This window comes from Aquarana catesbeiana, linkage group LG05, assembly GCF_042186555.1.
Source record: "Aquarana catesbeiana isolate 2022-GZ linkage group LG05, ASM4218655v1, whole genome shotgun sequence".
Classification (NCBI taxonomy): Eukaryota; Metazoa; Chordata; class Amphibia; order Anura; family Ranidae; genus Aquarana; species Aquarana catesbeiana.
The window spans coordinates 648,395,947-648,414,215 of record NC_133328.1 but is presented as its reverse complement, the minus strand read 5'-3'; the positions used below and the strand labels follow the sequence as shown (position 1 = coordinate 648,414,215).

At 47.7% G+C, this 18,269-nt stretch overlaps 1 protein-coding gene across 6 annotated transcripts in view; it reads right to left on the bottom strand.

Annotated features, from left to right (window-relative positions):
* Window positions 1-18,269, bottom strand: part of CSPG5 (chondroitin sulfate proteoglycan 5) — a 114,875-nt gene that overhangs the window by 35,350 nt on the left and 61,256 nt on the right. For 3 of the 6 annotated variants that reach the window (XM_073632501.1, XM_073632507.1, XM_073632506.1), the window contains one exon: window positions 5,339-5,495. In XM_073632501.1, the coding sequence (XP_073488602.1) occupies window positions 5,339-5,495 (157 nt within the window). The remainder of the gene's footprint in view (window positions 1-5,338; window positions 5,496-18,269) is intronic. The other 3 variants (XM_073632504.1, XM_073632502.1, XM_073632505.1) reach the window with 3 other exon arrangements.

The window sequence follows — 18,269 nt, the reverse complement described above, 5'->3', positions numbered from 1 at the left end:
GACCTCCCCCTGTGATGGTTTTCATCCAAGTGGACTCTTGAAACAGATGATGGTGGATGACTTGCAGGACATAGACTGATACACAGGGAGATGATTTGGCAGTGCCAATGAAATCACATGGAGGTAACAAGGGGGAGCCAGAAGGACAGCGGAGACAGAGAGCTGGCAGAGCGATCAGCAGACAATCCAGGAGGCTGTCACTGCGGAAGGTGGGTTCAGAGTGCCGAAAATAATACTGCCTAACCTATAGGGGGCAGAGTGCATAGAGACTATCAACACATGTCCATTGTACTATTAGTGTCACACAGAGCATGACTGCTCAGTACTAGTAGTATTGTTACCCTACAACAATGGTAAAGTGTGAGAGCATTAGAGTGTAAGCTCCTCTGGTACAGAGACTGATGTGACTGTCTCAGTGTTCTTTGTACAGCACTGCGGTATATGTCAGAGCTATATAAATGCATAATATTAATAGTGTGGGACTGTGGGGGGGGGGGACATTAAAGTGTGGGACTGTGGGGGGGGACATTAGAGTGTAAGCTCCTCTGGTACAGAGACTGATGTGACTGTCTCAGTGTTCTTTTTACAGCACTGCGGTATATTCAGAGCTATATAAATGCATAATATTAATAGTGTGGGACTGTGGGGGGGGACATTAGAGTGTGGGACTGTGGGGGGACATTAGAGTGTAAGCTCCTCTGGCACAGAGACTGATGTGACTGTCTCAGTGTTCTCTGTACAGCATTGCGGTATATGTCAGAGCTATATAAATGTATAATATTAATATTAGCAGCAGGAAGCCAGTCTGGGGGCTGGGGAGGGTGACTGTTTGGTGTAGTCACCCCCTGTGGGCCTGCAGTGGAATGACATGGGAGGCAGCCCTGTATATAACATCTGCCATGTGATCTGCTCAGGGATGGATTCTAAGGTTCGGTTCACACTGGTCTGACATGCACTCCGACTCCGAGAGCACAAGTCACATGACATGTCAAAATCAATGGTTCCCTATGAGTGCCGTCTTAATTGGTTCGACTTGTGTCAGTTCGACTTTGAAAAAGCCTTCTACACTACTTTGGTCCGACTTTGGCACGGTTTCAGCCCATTGATTTGAATGGAAGTCGGAATCATCATCTTAACTGATCCGACTTGTGCTCTGAGGATTTTAAAGGGGAACCCCACGCCAAAATGTAAAAAAAAGGCACGGGGTCCCCTCCAAGACCATACCAGAGTATGGATTTTGGGGAGAAATCCCACACCACAAAAAAAAAGGCAGGGGTGGGGATGGGAGAGTGGGTGCTTTGAGGCGGGGGTGGAGGGGGCTCTGTGCCCCCCACCCCAAAGCACCTTGATGGGGACAAGGGCCTCTTCCCAACAACCATGGGCAGTGGTTGTGGGGGTCTGCGAATGGGGGCTTATCAGAATCTGCAAGCCCCCTTTAACAAAGGGGCCTCCAGATCCCGCCCCCCCCCCCATGTGAATGAGTATGAGGTACGTTGTACCCCTACCCATTCACCCCAAAAGAAGCAGTGTAGTGTAAATAAAAACAAGAGACGTTTTTTGGTTTTTGCCAAGTCCTTAATAAAGAATGTCCCCTGGCGTAGCTCCAACATGTCTTCTTTCTCTGGTTCCACCACCGATGTGTTCTTCCTCCGGTCTTCTCCCTCCAGTGTGTTCTTCCTCCGGTCTTCTCCCTCCGATGATGTGTTCTTCCTCCGGTCTTCTCCCTCCGATGATGTGTTCTTCCTCCGGTGTTCTTCCTCCTGTCTTCTCGCTCCGCTGCTGTCCACCGACCCAATCCTCCTCCAGCGCTGGCTCCCGTCGCTGTGTCTTCTCCGATGTCTGCCAGTGCTTATATTTGCCATGGGGTGTGGCCATCAGGTGACTTCAACGTGAGACTCCGCCCCTTGAGATGGCATGTGATGTCACAAGGGGTGGGGTTTTATGTTGACATCACCAGATGGCCACGCCCCATGGCTATATAAAAACTGGCAGACATCAGGGATGAGACAACGTCGGGAGCCAACGTCGGAGGAGGACCGGGTCAACAGCGGAGAAGACAGCATTGGAGGGAGAAGACCGGAGGAAGAACACATCACCAGAGGGAGAAGACCAGAGGAAGGAACACATCACCGGAGGGAGAAGACTGGAGGAAGAACACATCACCAGAGGGAGAAGACTGGAGGAAGGACACCTCACCGGAGGAAGAAGACTGGAGGAAGGACACCTCACTGGAGGGAGAAGACTGGAGGAAGAACACCTCACCGGAGGGAGAAGACTGGAGGAAGAACACATCACCGGAGGGAGAAGACTGGAGGAGGAACACATCACTGGAGGGAGAAGACTGGAGGAAAAACACATCACCGGAGGGAGAAGACTGGAGGAAGAACACATCGGTGGTGGAACCGGAGAATGAAAACATGTTGGAGCTACGACGGGGGACATTCTTCATTTTTAAATAAAGGACTTGTCAAAAACCGTCTCTTGTTTTTATTTACACTACACTGCTTTTTTTGGGGTGAATGAGTAGGGGTACCCAATGTACTCCATACTCATTCACATAGGGGAGGATGGGCTTCCTGGATTCTGATAAGCCCCCTGCCCGCAGACCCCCACAATCACTGCCCATGGTTGTCGGGAAGAGGCCCTTGTCCCCATCAACATGGGGACAAGGTGCCCATATTGAGCCCCCCCTGCCTCAAAGCGCCCACTCCCTCATGTTGAGGGCATGTGGCCTGGTATAGTCCGGGGGGGGCGCTCGCTCGTCCCCCCTCTTTCCTGACCTCCCGGGCTGCATGCTCGGATAAGGGTCTGAATTCTGGGGGGGATCCCACACCATATTTTTTGTGGCATGGGGTTTCCCCTTAAAATCCATATTATTGGGGGGGGGGGCCCACGCTATTTTTTATTTTTTTATTTGGCGTGGAGTTCTCCCTTAAGATTCCTATCAGAATCAAAGTCCGATCCCGTTAATTGAAGTCACATGGAAGCCGGACATGAGGTTGTAGGGAAAAGTCGGATCAAAAGTCATACAACTTTCGTGTCAGATCAGTGTGAACATTGCCTTACTCTGCGTTTTATTGATAAGGCCGCCGCCCATTTTAATATCTCATGAAATATTTTTTTTTGGGGGGGGGGGGGGGAATACAGGAGAGAATTTGGATAAATTAGTAGACGAAGCAGCAAAGTCTCAGTAATAAGAGAAGTGATGCAGAATAGTTCCAGGTTAGTGAGAGTTACAGTGCAGATTGGGAAAGTGCAATCACAAGAACACAGGAGACACACAACTGAACTATGAGACCACAGTGCACAGGATTGGCTGGAATAACTGGAGGGGAGGAGCTACAGGAAGGTGTATGAGAACAACTGGAGAGGAGGAGTTAGATGTATGAGAACAGGTGGAGGGGAGGAGTTTGATGTATGAGAACAGCTGGAAGGGAGGAGTTAGGTATATGAGAATAGCTAGAGGGGAGGAGTTAGGTATATGAGAACAGCTGGGGGAGGAGTTAGTTTATGAGAACAGCTGGAGGGGAGGGGTTAGATGTATGAGAACAGGTGGAATGGAGGCAATAGGTATATAAGAACAGCTGGAGGGGAGGAGTTAGATGTATGATAACAGGTGGAGGGAGGGGTTAGATGTATGAGAACAGCTGGGGGGAGGGGTTAGATGTATGAGAACAGCTGGAGGGGAGGGGTTAGGTATATGAAAACAGCTGGGGGGAGGGGTTAGATGTATGAGAACAGCTGGAGGGGAGGGGTTAGGTATATGAAAACAGCTGGAGGGGAGGGGTTAGCTGTATGAGAACAGCTGGGGGGAGGGGTTAGATGTATGAGAACAGCTGGGGGGAGGGGTTAGATGTATGAGAACAGCTGGAGGGGAGGGGTTAGATGTATGAGAACAGCTGGAGGGGAGGGGTTAGATGTATGAGAACAGCTGGAGGGAAGGGGATAGATGTATGAGAACAGCTGGGGGGAGGGGTTAGATGTATGAGAACAGCTGGGGGGAGGGGTTAGATGTATGAGAACAGGTGGAATGGAGGCAATAGGTATATAAGAACAGCTGGAGGGGAGGAGTTAGATGTATGAGAACAGCTGGGGGGAGGAGTTAGATGTATGATAACAGGTGGAGGGAGGGGTTAGATGTATGAGAACAGCTGGGGGGAGGGGTTAGATGTATGAGAACAGCTGGAGGGGAGGGGTTAGGTATATGAAAACAGCTGGAGGGGAGGGGTTAGCTGTATGAGAACAGCTGGGGGGAGGGGTTAGATGTATGAGAACAGCTGGAGGGGAGGGGTTAGATGTATGAGAACAGCTGGAGGGGAGGGGTTAGATGTATGAGAACAGCTGGAGGGGAGGAGTTAGATGTATGAGAACAACTGGAGGGAGGGGTTACATGTATGAGAACAGCTGGGGGGAGGGGTTACATGTATGAGAACAGCTGGAGGGGAGGGGTTAGGTATATGAAAACACCTGGAGGGGAGGAGTTAGATTTATGAGAACAGCTGGGGGGGTTAGATGTATGGGAACAGCTGGAGGGGAGGGGTTAGGTTATGAGAACAGCTGGGGGGAGGAGATAAGTGTATGATAACAGCTGGAGGGGAGGAGATAAATGTATGAGAACAGTTGGAGGGGCTAGGTGTATAAGAACAGCTGCAGGGGAGGAGTTAGATGTATGAGAACAGCTGGAGAGAAGGGGTTAGATGTATGACAACAGCTGCAGGGGAGGAGTTAGATGAATGCTGGTGGGGAGAGGTTAGGTTTATAAAAGTAACTGGAGGGGAGGGGTTAGATGTATGAGAACAACTGGAGGGGAGGGGTTAGATGTATGAGAACAGCTGGAGGGGAGGAGTTAGATGTATGAGAACAGCTGGAGGGGAGGAGTTAGGTGTATGAGAACAGCTGGGGGAGGGGTTAGCTGTATGAGAACAGCTGGAGGGGAGGAGTTAGAAGGAGGTGTATGAGAACAGCTGGAGGGGAGGAGTTAAGGTAAAGGAAAGAGTTAGAGGAGGTTGTATGAGAACATCTATGGGGTGGGGTTAAAGAAAGGGGAGGGGTTACAAATGGTGTGAGAACTTGTGATTACACCATTGGATCTCATGCAGTGGGGGGGGGGGGAGGGGTCACTCACAGGCAGATCATTATTTGCTCTATTAGTCATTCTAGTCTTCTATAAAGGGGCTCTCCACTCTCATCCAATTAGTGGACATCCCCTTTAAGTCTCATGCAGAGGGAGGATCTTTGTAGGCAGTGGCGTGCAGATGGCGCTCTGGATCCGCCCCCGCGCAGTGGGGGGAGGGGGATGGGGGGCATGCAGAAGGGAAGACATAAACAGACCAGTTACCTGACAGATAACGTTATCATAGTAAGCCAATGCACGGGCATGGGGGGAGAGGTTAGATGGAGTGTCGCATAGTTTCCTTACATTTGGGTGGGAGCCTTCCGCAATGGTGGACAGAGAGAAATTATCATTGTGAAGCTCCGACGGAGTCCGGTACCTGCTGAGAGAGAGAGAAGGACCGCCATGACTGCTCCGCCATACTTCCTGTTCATTCTTATATCACAATTATCATCAGGAACCCCTCCCCCACCCCCAATAAATACCAGAGTGGGGGGGTCCATGTACCGTATCCATAGGCGCCGCACACACCCTGTCCATCCAGTCCTCAGATTTACACAGAGAGCTCAGCCGGGTTGGTGACCTGACTTTTTTCTACTGCAGTTAAGCAGCACAGCCTGGTCCCAGCCCCGCCCCCAGCCCCAGCCCCGCCCCCAGCCTGAGAACGGACAGCGAAGGAGCTGCAACAGACTGGCCACCTCCTGTGCCCTCCTCCTGTCTCGTCAGCAGATCTGATTGGCTCCTGTTTCAGCCCCTCCCTCTCCCAGATTGATGCTATACAGGGGGGTTTAACCTGCATTTAAATCTGACCTCCGGCCTTCCCAGGTGTACAGGCTCCTCCCTCCCGGACTGAAATGACTTCTTCTGATTTCACTGCACACTGTGAGCTTCTCATAACGTGCGTTAGAAGCTGCAGCAAACCAGATAGGGCCCCGCCTCATTTCATGGCTGGAGGACGTCCAGCATCATCTAGCCCTTTCCTCCCCAGCCTGACTGTCCTTGACCCCATTACCTTTCATTCACTGGATTTCAGTTCTTTCAATTATGGAGGCTCAGCGTCACATGTGGGCGTTGCCTATGTAAATACAGCCTGCCTAGAAACGCCCACTGCTCCATCCAGCAAGGCATAACTCCTCCCACTGCTTGCATCATGGCTGAGGACTCTGGAGAGGAGTACTGAAGCGGGGGGAGGGGGGGGTGACATTATCAGGAAGCTCTGTACAGCCCCCTGCTGGCCACTCCCACCAACCATAATCTACCTGCATTGCATAGAGAAGCACAGAGACCCAATAAAATATAAGCACGATGAACTTTACCTTTATATGGTGTCTAAGATCAAAACCTTTTTTTTTTTTTTTTTTTTTTTTTTTGACTTGAAAGCAGTAAGAAGGCGATGAAGGCCTGTGTCCTACCGGGGACATTTTCCTTCACTTCCTGTCCAGCTGACACAACAGGAAGTGAGACGAAATCCCTTCTTAGTGGTCTCTGGCACAGGTGTCCCCATTGGATGGTTATCCCCTCTGTTCCTGTATCGGTGACAACAGTAACATCACGGACTTTCCCGTCACTTTGTGTCCAGGAGACACCAAGAGAGAAGGAGAGGGGAATCTTCCCACTGGGGACACATAACAAGCTGTGTGAAGTTGGCACCCCATGTTTGTAAAACCTGAATAAAAATATACCATTCGTTTGTGCCGCGTTTGTGCTGATTTGTGCCGCAAAAACGAGCGTTTGTGCCGGTTCGGTTTCTGAGATATTAAACATTCAATTTAATGCAAGCCCCGCCCACTTTGCACCCCATGTCCCTGAATTTTAAAAACAAACGCGCCGTTCGTTTGTGCCGCGTTTGTGCTGGTTTGTGCTGCAAAAATAAACGTTTGTGCCGCTTTGGTTGCGGAGATATTGTGCGTTATAGTTGCTGTAACCCCGCCCATTTTGCACCCCATGTTCCTGAATTTTAAAAACAAACGCACCATTCGTTTGTGCCGCGTTTGTGCTGGTTTGTGCCGCAAAAATAAACGTTTGTGCCGCTTTGGTTGAGGAGATATTGTGCGTTATAGTTGCTGTAACCCCGCCCATTTTGCACCCCATGTTCCTGAATTTTAAAAACAAACGCGCCATTCGTTTGTGCCGCGTTTGTGCTGGTTTGTGCCGCAAAAATAAACGTTTGTGCCGCTTTGGTTGCGGAGATATTGTGCGTTATAGTTGCTGTAACCCCGCCCATTTTGCACCCCATGTTCCTGAATTTTAAAAACAAACGTGCCATTTGTTTGTGCCGCGTTTGTGCTGGTTTGTGCCGCAAAAATAAACGTTTCTGCCGCTTTGGTTGCGGAGATATTGTGCGTTATAGTTGCTGTAACCCCGCCCACATTGCACCCCATGTCCCTGAATTTTAAAAACAAACGCGCCGTTCGTTTGTGCCGCGTTTGTGCTGGTTTGTGCTGCAAAAATAAACGTTTGTGCCGCTTTGGTTGCGGAGATATTGTGCGTTATAGTTGCTGTAACCCCGCCCATTTTGCACCCCATGTTCCTGAATTTTAAAAACAAACGCACCATTCGTTTGTGCCGCGTTTGTGCTGGTTTGTGCCGCAAAATAAACGTTTGTGCCGCTTTAGTTGCAGAGATATTGTGCGTTATAGTTGCTGTAACCCCGCCCATTTTGCACCCCATGTTCCTGAATTTTAAAAACAAACGCGACATTCGTTTGTGCCGCGTTTGTGCTGGTTTGTGCCGCAAAAATAAAAGTTTGTGCCGCTTTGGTTGCGGAGATATTGTGCGTTATGGTTGCTGTAACCCCGCCCACTTTGCACCCCATGTTCCTGAATCTTAAAAACAAACACGCCATTCGTTTGTGCCGCGTTTGTGCTGGTTTGTGCCGCAAAAATAAACGTTTGTGCCGCTTTGGTTGCGGAGATATTGTGCGTTATAGTTGCTGTAACCCCGCCCATTTTGCACCCCATGTTCCTGAATTTTAAAAACAAACACGCCATTCGTTTGTGCCACGTTTGTGCTGGTTTGTGCCGCAAAAATAAATGTTTGTGCCGCTTTGGTTGCGGAGATATTGTGCGTTATAGTTGCTGTAACCCTGCCCATTTTGCACCCCATGTTCCTGAATTTTAAAAACAAACGTGCCATTCATTTGTGCCGCGTTTGTGCTGGTTTGTGCCGCAAAAATAAAACTTTGTGCCGCTTTGGTTGCGGAGATATTGTGCGTTATAGTTGCTGCAACCCCACCCACTTAGCACCCCATGTCCCTGAATTTTAAAAACAAACGTGCCATTCGTTTGTGCCGCGTTTGTGCTGGTTTGTGCCGCAAAAATAAACGTTTGTGCCGCTTTGGTTGCAGAGATATTGTGCGTTATAGTTGCTGTAACCCCGCCCATTTTGCACCCCATGTTCCTGAATTTTAAAAACAAACGCGCCATTCGTTTGTGCCGCGTTTGTGCTGGTTTGTGCCGCAAAAATAAAAGTTTGTGCCGCTTTGGTTGCGGAGATATTGTGCGTTATGGTTGCTGTAACCCCGCCCACTTTGCACCCCATGTTCCTGAATCTTAAAAACAAACGCGCCATTCGTTTGTGCCACGTTTGTGCTGGTTTGTGCCGCAAAAATAAACGTTTGTGCCGCTTTGGTTGCGGAGATATTGTGCGTTATAGTTGCTGTAACCCCGCCCATTTTGCACCCCATGTTCCTGAATTTTAAAAACAAACACGCCATTCGTTTGTGCCGCGTTTGTGCTGGTTTGTGCCGCAAAAATAAATGTTTGTGCCGCTTTGGTTGCGGAGATATTGTGCGTTATAGTTGCTGTAACCCTGCCCATTTTGCACCCCATGTTCCTGAATTTTAAAAACAAACGTGCCATTCATTTGTGCCGCGTTTGTGCTGGTTTGTGCCGCAAAAATAAAACTTTGTGCCGCTTTGGTTGCGGAGATATTGTGCGTTATAGTTGCTGCAACCCCACCCACTTTGCACCCCATGTCCCTGAATTTTAAAAACAAACGTGCCATTCGTTTGTGCCGCGTTTGTGCTGGTTTGTGCCGCAAAAATAAACGTTTGTGCCGCTTTGGTTGCAGAGATATTGTGCGTTATAGTTGCTGTAACCCCGCCCATTTTGCACCCCATGTTCCTGAATTTTAAAAACAAACGCGCCATTCATTTGTGCCGCGTTTGTGCTGGTTTGTGCCGCAAAAATAAAAGTTTGTGCCGCTTTGGTTGCGGAGATATTGTGCGTTATGGTTGCTGTAACCCCGCCCACTTTGCACCCCATGTTCCTGAATCTTAAAAACAAACGCGCCATTCGTTTGTGCCGCGTTTGTGCTGGTTTGTGCCGCAAAAATAAACGTTTGTGCCGCTTTGGTTGCGGAGATATTGTGCGTTATAGTTGCTGTAACTCCGCCCATTTTGCACCCCATGTTCCTGAATTTTAAAAACAAACACGCCATTCGTTTGTGCCGCGTTTGTGCTGGTTTGTGCCGCAAAAATAAATGTTTGTGCCGCTTTGGTTGCGGAGATATTGTGCGTTATAGTTGCTGTAACCCTGCCCATTTTGCACCCCATGTTCCTGAATTTTAAAAACAAACGTGCCATTCATTTGTGCCGCGTTTGTGCTGGTTTGTGCCGCAAAAATAAACGTTTGTGCCGCTTTGGTTGCGGAGATATTGTGCGTTATAGTTGCTGCAACCCCGCCCACATTGCACCCCATGTTCCTGAATTTTAAAAACAAACACGCCATTTGTTTTTTGCCGGGTTTATGCTGGATTGTGTCGTAAAAATAAACGTTTGTGCAGCTTTGGTTGCGGAGATATTGTGCGTTATATGTTGTCAAACCACATTGACTTTACACCTTGTTATTAAAGCTTACATACAGAACCTAAACTCAGCTTGGGTTTCCTTAATGTAAAGCTCCTCCCACTGTACTGGCACTGCACTTCACATTGTACCCTGAAAAAGGCACCTCTGCCGGGTTAGCCCCCCCATATCAAAATTTTTGAAAAAATCTTATGCAGTTTGTTAGATCTTTGTTAGATCAGGTTAGATCAACCGTTGTTTGCGTTAGATCTCACACAGAAGAAGCGATATTAACAGTTATTTGCTGGGGGGGCTAACCCGTCATCAGCCCCCCCTTATCAAAAAATTGACCAAACAGTTAGCTATTTTGGAAGCAATTTGTTGGATCCGGTATGATCAAGTGTTTTTAACGTTAGATCTCACATAATTGGAGACTGATTAAGTGATTAATGTGGGGGGGCTGGCCCCCCCTTATCAAATTTTCGGCCCAAAAATCATTCAGGCTAATAGATATTCGTTAGATCAGGTAAGATCAAGTGGTTTTAAAGTTAGATCTCACATCATTTCAGAGATATTCCACATCAAAATAGAGATATTAGGTGGTACATATGGACGGGCTGGCCCCCCCTTATATTCAGCGCAATGAAAATCACACCCAACTTTTGCTGCGGCGCAAAAACTTTTCCTCAGCTGCGGGGGCCCAACTTATGATCCTGCACACAAGCCCACTGCTTTCAGAAAATACCCCTGACCTGAGCTCATCATTGCACATCCATTCCAGATGCTCGTATGTGACATCACATACATCCCACACATCACATACATCACATACATCCCACACATCCCATACATCACATACATCCCATACATCACATACAAGCACGTGGACTGGATGCGAGAGGTGAATCAGCAGGATGAGTGTGCCAGGACAAGTAGATGTGTCTCATCTCTGCTTCCTTTTACCACTCTGCATATCACACATATCATAGATGAGAAGAGGGTACATTGGTGGGAAAAATGAGCAGGAGGGGTTTAGATGTGGGACAGAAGAACAGGAGGGTACAGCCGTGGGGCAGATGTGCAGGGAGGGTTCAGTTTTGGTGCAGATGAGAAGGAGGTTCAGTGGTGGGACAGAAAAGCAGGGGGGGTAGAACAGTGGGGCAAATGTGAAAGGAGGTGTATTGGTGGGACAGATGAGCAGGAGGTTACAGTGGTGGGGCAGGAGAACAGGGGGAACATAGGTGGGGCAGAAGAGCAGGGGGTACAGAGGTGAAACAGATGTGCAGGAGGTACATTAGTAAGGCAGATGAAAAAGTGGGTTACAGTGGTAGGGCAGATGAGAAGGTGATTCAGTAGTAGACAGAAGAACATGGGAATATGGCGGTGGAGCAAATGTGCAGAGAGGTACAGTGGTGGGGCAGATGAGAAAAATGGTACATTGATGGGGTAGATGAGCAGGGGGGTTACAGTGGTGGGGCAGAAGAGCAAGGGGGTACAGTGGTGGTGCAGATGTGCAGAAGGTGCAGTGGTGGGAGGGATGCAAAGGGGGTTCAGCAGTGGGACAGAAAAGCAGGGGGGTACAGTGATGGGGCAGATGAGTGGGGGAGAGGTTTAGTGTTGGGCAAGATGAGAAGGGGGTTACAGTGGTGGGAAAATGAGCAGGAGGGGTTCAGTGTTGGGGCAGATGAGAAGGGGGTTTAGCGGTGGGACAGAAGAGCAGGGGGGTACAGCGGTGGGGCAGATGTGAAAGGAGGTGCATTGGTGGACAGATGAGCAGGGGGTTACAGTGGTTGGGCAGAAGAGCAGGGAGAACAGAGGTGGGGCAGATGTACAGGGGGGTACAGTGGCGGGGCAGAGGAGAAAGGAGGTACATTAGTGGTACAGATGAGCAGGGGGAACAGAGGTGAGACAGATGTGCAGGAGGTACAGTGATGGGGCAGAAGAGAAAGGGGGTTACAGTGGTGGGGCAGATGAGAAAGGGGGTTACAGAGGTGGGGCAGATGAGAAAGGGGGTTACAGAGGTGGGGCAGATGAGAAAGGGGGTTACAGAGGTGGGGCAGATGAGAAAGGGGGTTACAGTGGTGGGGCAGATGAGAAAGGGGGTTACAGAGGTGGGGAAGATGAGCAGGGGGAACAGAGGTGGGACAGATGTGAGGGAGGTACAGTGGTGGGGCAGATGAGAAAGGGGTTTACAGTGGTGGGGCAGATGAGAAAGGGGGTTAGAGAGGTGGGACAGATGAGAAAGGGAGTTACAGTGGTGGGGCAGATGAGCAGATAAGTTCAGTGTTAGGACAGATGAGAAGATGGTTCAGCAGTGAGACAGAAGAGCATGCGGGTACGGTGGTGGGGCAGATTTGCAGGGGGTTACAGTGGTGGGGCAGTTGAGCAGGGGGGTACAGTGGTGGGGCAGATTTGCAGGTGATACAGTGATCTGAGGTGTGAAGGTGTATGAATTGGGGTTGATCTGAGGCGTGAGAGTGCAGGATGTTAATTTCTCACTACTAAAGTAGTTTACAGCATTTACTTTATAAAAAATCCTTTTCGTGATTGAGATTGTGAAGTTGACTTTTTTTGTTATAAAATCGGCATGCTCAATTTCTTTGAAAACATTTTTCGGCACACTGTGCTCAAAAGGCTGCTTACCTCCTGGCCTATCAGTTTTTATTAAAGATGGAAAATGGGCTGTGGAGCAAGACCCACTGTCGCCCAAAACTATTTTCTCATTTTCAATAATCAAAGAAGGTAAGGAAAAAAGGATGGAAAAGGTAAGAGGAGAGAAGGGGGGGGGGGGGTGAAATGGCGTTGGTTCAGGATAACCATGGTGAACGGGCTCTGGAACTTATCTGTGACATTAAGTCCCAAGAAGGGCAGTACCCTCTGCGGAAACGACAAACTGGTTCCATAGTCCCCAAGTGTTAGAGTATTTTTCCTGTTGGTGTTGTGCAGTGAGTACTAGACCTTCCATCTCATTTGGAATGGAGTTTTTATAGAGTTTGGCTCAGATGGAGGAGACATGTAGCAGGAAAAAGCTGGATCACCAGGAACCTTGTATTCCGTAAATTTTTGCGTGGTTTATCTGTCTCCCAGAAGTGAATCAATTTAGGGCACGACCAAAATATGTGAAGTAGTGTTCCTCCATCCCCCTGGCATCTCCAACATTGGTCAGTAGTTGCAGGGTGAGGTACCACCTTGTTAACAGTTTATAGTTGGTCTGTTTAATTTTCGTACAAACCGATGATTTCAACGAAAATCTGAGGACATGTTGTATCTGAGCAGATGTAAATATACGCCCCAGCTTACTTTCCCATTTTTTCAAGAACGGTAAGTGTGGTTGTTCAGCCGGACAGTTGAAGAGGGCGTATGTTTTGGATAGAGCCTGTGGAAGGGAACCCTCTTTGGAACAGTATGCTTCAAAGGACGTCAGGGGATGATTAAATCCCTGTGGATTAGGCAAAGTATTGAGAAAGTGTTGTAATTGTAGCGCTGTCCACAAGGAAAGTTTGAAGGGCTCATTAGCACTACTGTGGAAGGCCATTGGCCTCCCGTTAGGAAGTGGGATGCCTGGACCCTACCTGTTTGGCTTAGGGTCCGAAAACATTTGGGGTTCCAGACCAGGGAGGAACCACGGTTTTTCTATGATAAGGAGCAATGGGTAATCAGGGAAGAAAGCCGGTTCTGTGTGCTGACCTGGGAGCATATGCGGAGTGTCGTACCCATTATGGGGTGTGACTTCAGCACAGGCGGTAGTTGGTCATAGCACCACAGAGCCCCTGGCAGCAGAATGTCAGTCTAGGCCTGTTCCAGTTGTGCCCACAATTTAGAGCAGCGATGCCAAAATTTATTAATTTTAAGCTACTGCCACAGGGGCCTAACTTCTCATATAAAATAACGAATTGTTATGTATTTATCATAGATTAAATAAAACATCTCACTGATCAAACTGCAACAAGCTTTTATCCCTACTTACATTGCGATTATTACTGATTTCTTCCATGTGCATGCTAGGTTTAATGCAATAATAACTTCATCTAACAATTATCTACTAACTTGGATGTTGTTATTGGCAAAGAATATGAAATCTCTGAAATGATGTGAGATCTTACGTTAAAACCTCTTGATCTTACCGGATCTAACGAATATCTATTAGCCTGAATGATTTTTGGGCCGAAAATTTGATAAGGGGGGGCTAACCCGTCCATATGTACCACCTAATATCTCTATTTTGATGTGGAATATCTCTGAAATGATGTGAGATCTAACGTTAAAACCACTTGATCTTACCGGATCTAACCAATATCTATTAGCCTGAATGATTTTTGGGCCGAAAATTTGATAAGGGGGAGCCAGCCCCCCCCACATTAATCACTTAATCAGTCTCTAATTATGTGAGATCTAACGTTAAAAACACTTGATCATACCGGATCCAACAAATTGCTTCCAAAATAGCTAACTGTTTGGTCAATTTTTTGATAAGGGGGGGCTGATGACGGGTTAGCCCCCCCAGCAAATAACTGTTAATATCGCTTCTTCTGTGTGAGATCTAACGCAAACAACGGTTGATCTAACCTGATCTAACAAAGATCTAACAAACTGCATAAGATTTTTTCAAAAATTTTGATATGGGGGGGCTAACCCGGCAGAGGTGCCTTTTTCAGGGTACAATGTGAAGTGCAGTGCCAGTACAGTGGGAGGAGCTTTACATTAAGGAAACCCAAGCTGAGTTTAGGTTCTGTATGTAAGCTTTAATAACAAGGTGTAAAGTCAATGTGGTTTGACAACATATAACGCACAATATCTCCGCAACCAAAGCTGCACAAACGTTTATTTTTACGACACAAACCAGCATAAACCCGGCACAAACAAATGGCGCGTTTGTTTTTAAAATTCAGGAACATGGGGTGCAATGTGGGCGGGGTTGCAGCAACTATAACGCACAATATCTCCGTAACCAAAGCGGCACAAACATTTATTTTTGTGGCACAAACCAGCACAAACGCGGCACAAACGAATGGCGCGTTTGTTTTTAAAATTCAGGAACATGGGGTGCAAAATGGGCGGGGTTACAGCAACTATAACGCACAATATCTCCGCAACCAAAGCGGCACAAACGTTTATTATTGTGGCACAAACCAGCACAAACGCGGCACAAACAAATGGCACGTTTGTTTTTAAAATTCAGGAACATGGGGTGCAAAGTGGGTGGGGTTGCAGCAAATATAACGCACAATATCTCCGCAACAAAAGCGGCACAAACGTTTATTTTTGCGGCACAAACCAGCACAAACCCGGCACAAACAAATGGTGCGTTTGTTTTTAAAATTCAGGAACATGGGGTGCAAAATGGGCGGGGTTACAGCAACTATAACGCACAATATCTCCGCAACCAAAGCGGCACAAAGTTTTATTTTTGTGGCACAAACCAGCACAAACGCGGCACAAACGAATGGCACATTTGTTTTTAAAATTCAGGAACATGGGGTGCAAAATGGGCGGGGTTACAGCAACTATAACGCACAATATCTCCGCAACCAAAGTGGCACAAAGTTTTATTTTTGCGGCACAAACCAGCACAAACGCGGCACAAACTAATGGCACGTTTGTTTTTAAAATTCAGGAACATGGGGTGCAAAATGGGCGGGGTTACAGCAACTATAACGCACAATATCTCCGCAACCAAAGCGGCACAAACGTTTATTTTTGCGGCACAAACCAGCACAAACGCGGCACAAACGAATGGCGCGTTTGTTTTTAAAATTCAGGAACATGGGGTGCAAAATGGGCGGGGTTACAGCAACTATAACACACAATATCTCCGCAACCAAAGCGGCACAAACGTTTATTTTTGTGGCACAAACCAGCACAAACGCGGCACAAACGAATGGCGCGTTTGTTTTTAAAATTCAGGAACATGGGGTGCAAAATGGGCGGGGTTACAGCAACTATAACGCACAATATCTCTGCAACCAAATCGGCACAAACTTTTATTTTTGCGGCACAAACCAGCACAAACGCGGCACAAACGAATGGCACGTTTTTTTTTTAAATTCAGGAACATGGGGTGCAAAATGGGCGGGGTTACAGCAACTATAACGCACAATATCTCCGCAAGCAAAGCGGCACAAACATTTATTTTTGCGGCACAAACCAGCACAAACGCGGCACAAACGAATGGCGCGTTTGTTTTTAAAATTCAGGAACATGGGGTGCAAAATGGGCGGGGTTACAGCAACTATAACGCACAATATCTCCGCAAGCAAAGCGGCACAAACATTTATTTTTGCGGCACAAACGCGGCACAAACGAATGGCACGTTTGTTTTTAAAATTCAGGAACATGGGGTGCAAAATGGGCGGGGTTACAGCAACTATAACGCACAATATCTCCGCAACCAAAGCGGCACAAACATTTATTTTTGCGGCACAAACCAGCACAAACGCGGCACAAACGAATGGCGCGTTTGTTTTTAAAATTCAGGAACATGGGGTGCAAAATGGGCGGGGTTACAGCAACTATAACGCACAATATCTCCTCAACCAAAGCGGCACAAACGTTTAGTTTTGCGGCACAAACCAGCACAAACGCGGCACAAACTAATGGCACGTTTGTTTTTAAAATTCAGGAACATGGGGTGCAAAATGGGCGGGGTTACAGCAACTATAACGCACAATATCTCCGCAACCAAAGCGGCACAAACGTTTATTTTTGCGGCACAAACCAGCACAAACGCGGCACAAACTAATGGCACGTTTGTTTTTAAAATTCAGGAACATGGGGTGCAAAATGGGCGGGGTTACAGCAACTATAACGCACAATATCTCCGCAACCAAAGCGGCACAAACGTTTATTTTTGCGGCACAAACCAGCACAAACGCGGCACAAACGAATGGCACGTTTGTTTTTAAAATTCAGGAACATGGGGTGCAAAATGGGCGGGGTTACAGCAACTATAACGCACAATATCTCCGCAACCAAAGCGGCACAAACGTTTATTTTTGCGGCACAAACCAGCACAAACGCGGCACAAACGAATGGCACCTTTGTTTTTAAAATTCAGGGACATGGGGTGCAAAGTGGGCGGGGCTTGCATTAAATTGAATGTTTAATATCTCAGAAACCGAACCGGCACAAACGCTCATTTTTGCGGCACAAATCAGCACAAACGCGGCACAAACGAATGGTATATTTTTATTCTGGTTTTACAAACATGGGGTGCCAACTTCACACAGCTCACATAACAACCCTTCCCCACCCCCATCCAAAAGTAGAAGAAAGTATTATTTTTTTTTATTATGCTAATTGTTACTTTTATTCTTCTTTTTTTTTTTTTTTTTTTTTACCATGTTGTTACTTTTGTATCAATCAGCCGGGATTTAGGCTATTTGAGGATTTCCTGTGTTTCTGGCCCTCTGATAGAATTCGTTTTTTATGAAGCTATTTGGGGGGGGGGGGAATCTCATTCCCCTTCAGATTTCGGAACCCCCTGGGGCCCCATGTACAGGATCCAGTGGCCCCCTTCCCGGGTCCGTAAAGCCCCCCCCCCCGGGTCATGTGAGGTCTATAGACAGCTGCCTCATCTTTTCGAGCGGCCGAACCTCCCACCCCCCCAATAAAATATGGGCACGTCCCCCCCAGGCCAGAAATCCCTTCACGCAATGCAGCCCCTGTGTATAGAAATGCTAACCCCCCCTCCCCCCCAAAAGCATAATACATACCTCCAGCCACAATAGACCCCCCCACACTCCCCATCCCCGTCCTTTCACATCTCATTATGGAGCAGCTGCTGCACAGCGGGGGGCACTCCGGACTAAATCCTGGGGGCTGACAGATGGAGCTTTGTCTCTTCCCGCCAGGAGGGGGGGGGGCTTTATATCAGCGAACTAGAAAAAGATATCAAAAACTTTCCTCCCTCTTCTGGCTCCGAGCCGAGAGGATCCGTCCAGAATCCAGGATCCACTTCCCCTCCGACTATCAACACCGGGGGAACCGAGCGGAACGCCTTGTGGATGGAAGAGACCCAATGAGAGCGTCTCTACGGGGGGGCCCTGGACAGATTTTAGTACGCAGTGGCGGGAACCAACAAAAATATCCAAAAGAAAAATATACAGTGCCTTGAAAAAGTATTCATACCCCTTGAAATCTTCCACATCTTGTCATGTTACAACCAAAAAGGTAAATGTATTTTATTGGGATTTTATGTGATAGACCAACACAAAGTGTCACATAATTGTGAAGTGGAAGGAAAATGATAAATGATACAAATAAATATGTGAAAAGTGTGGGGGAGGGGGGCATTTGTATTCATCCCCCTTTACTCTGATACCCCTAACTAAAATTTAGAGGAACCAATTGACTTCAGAAGTCACCTAATTA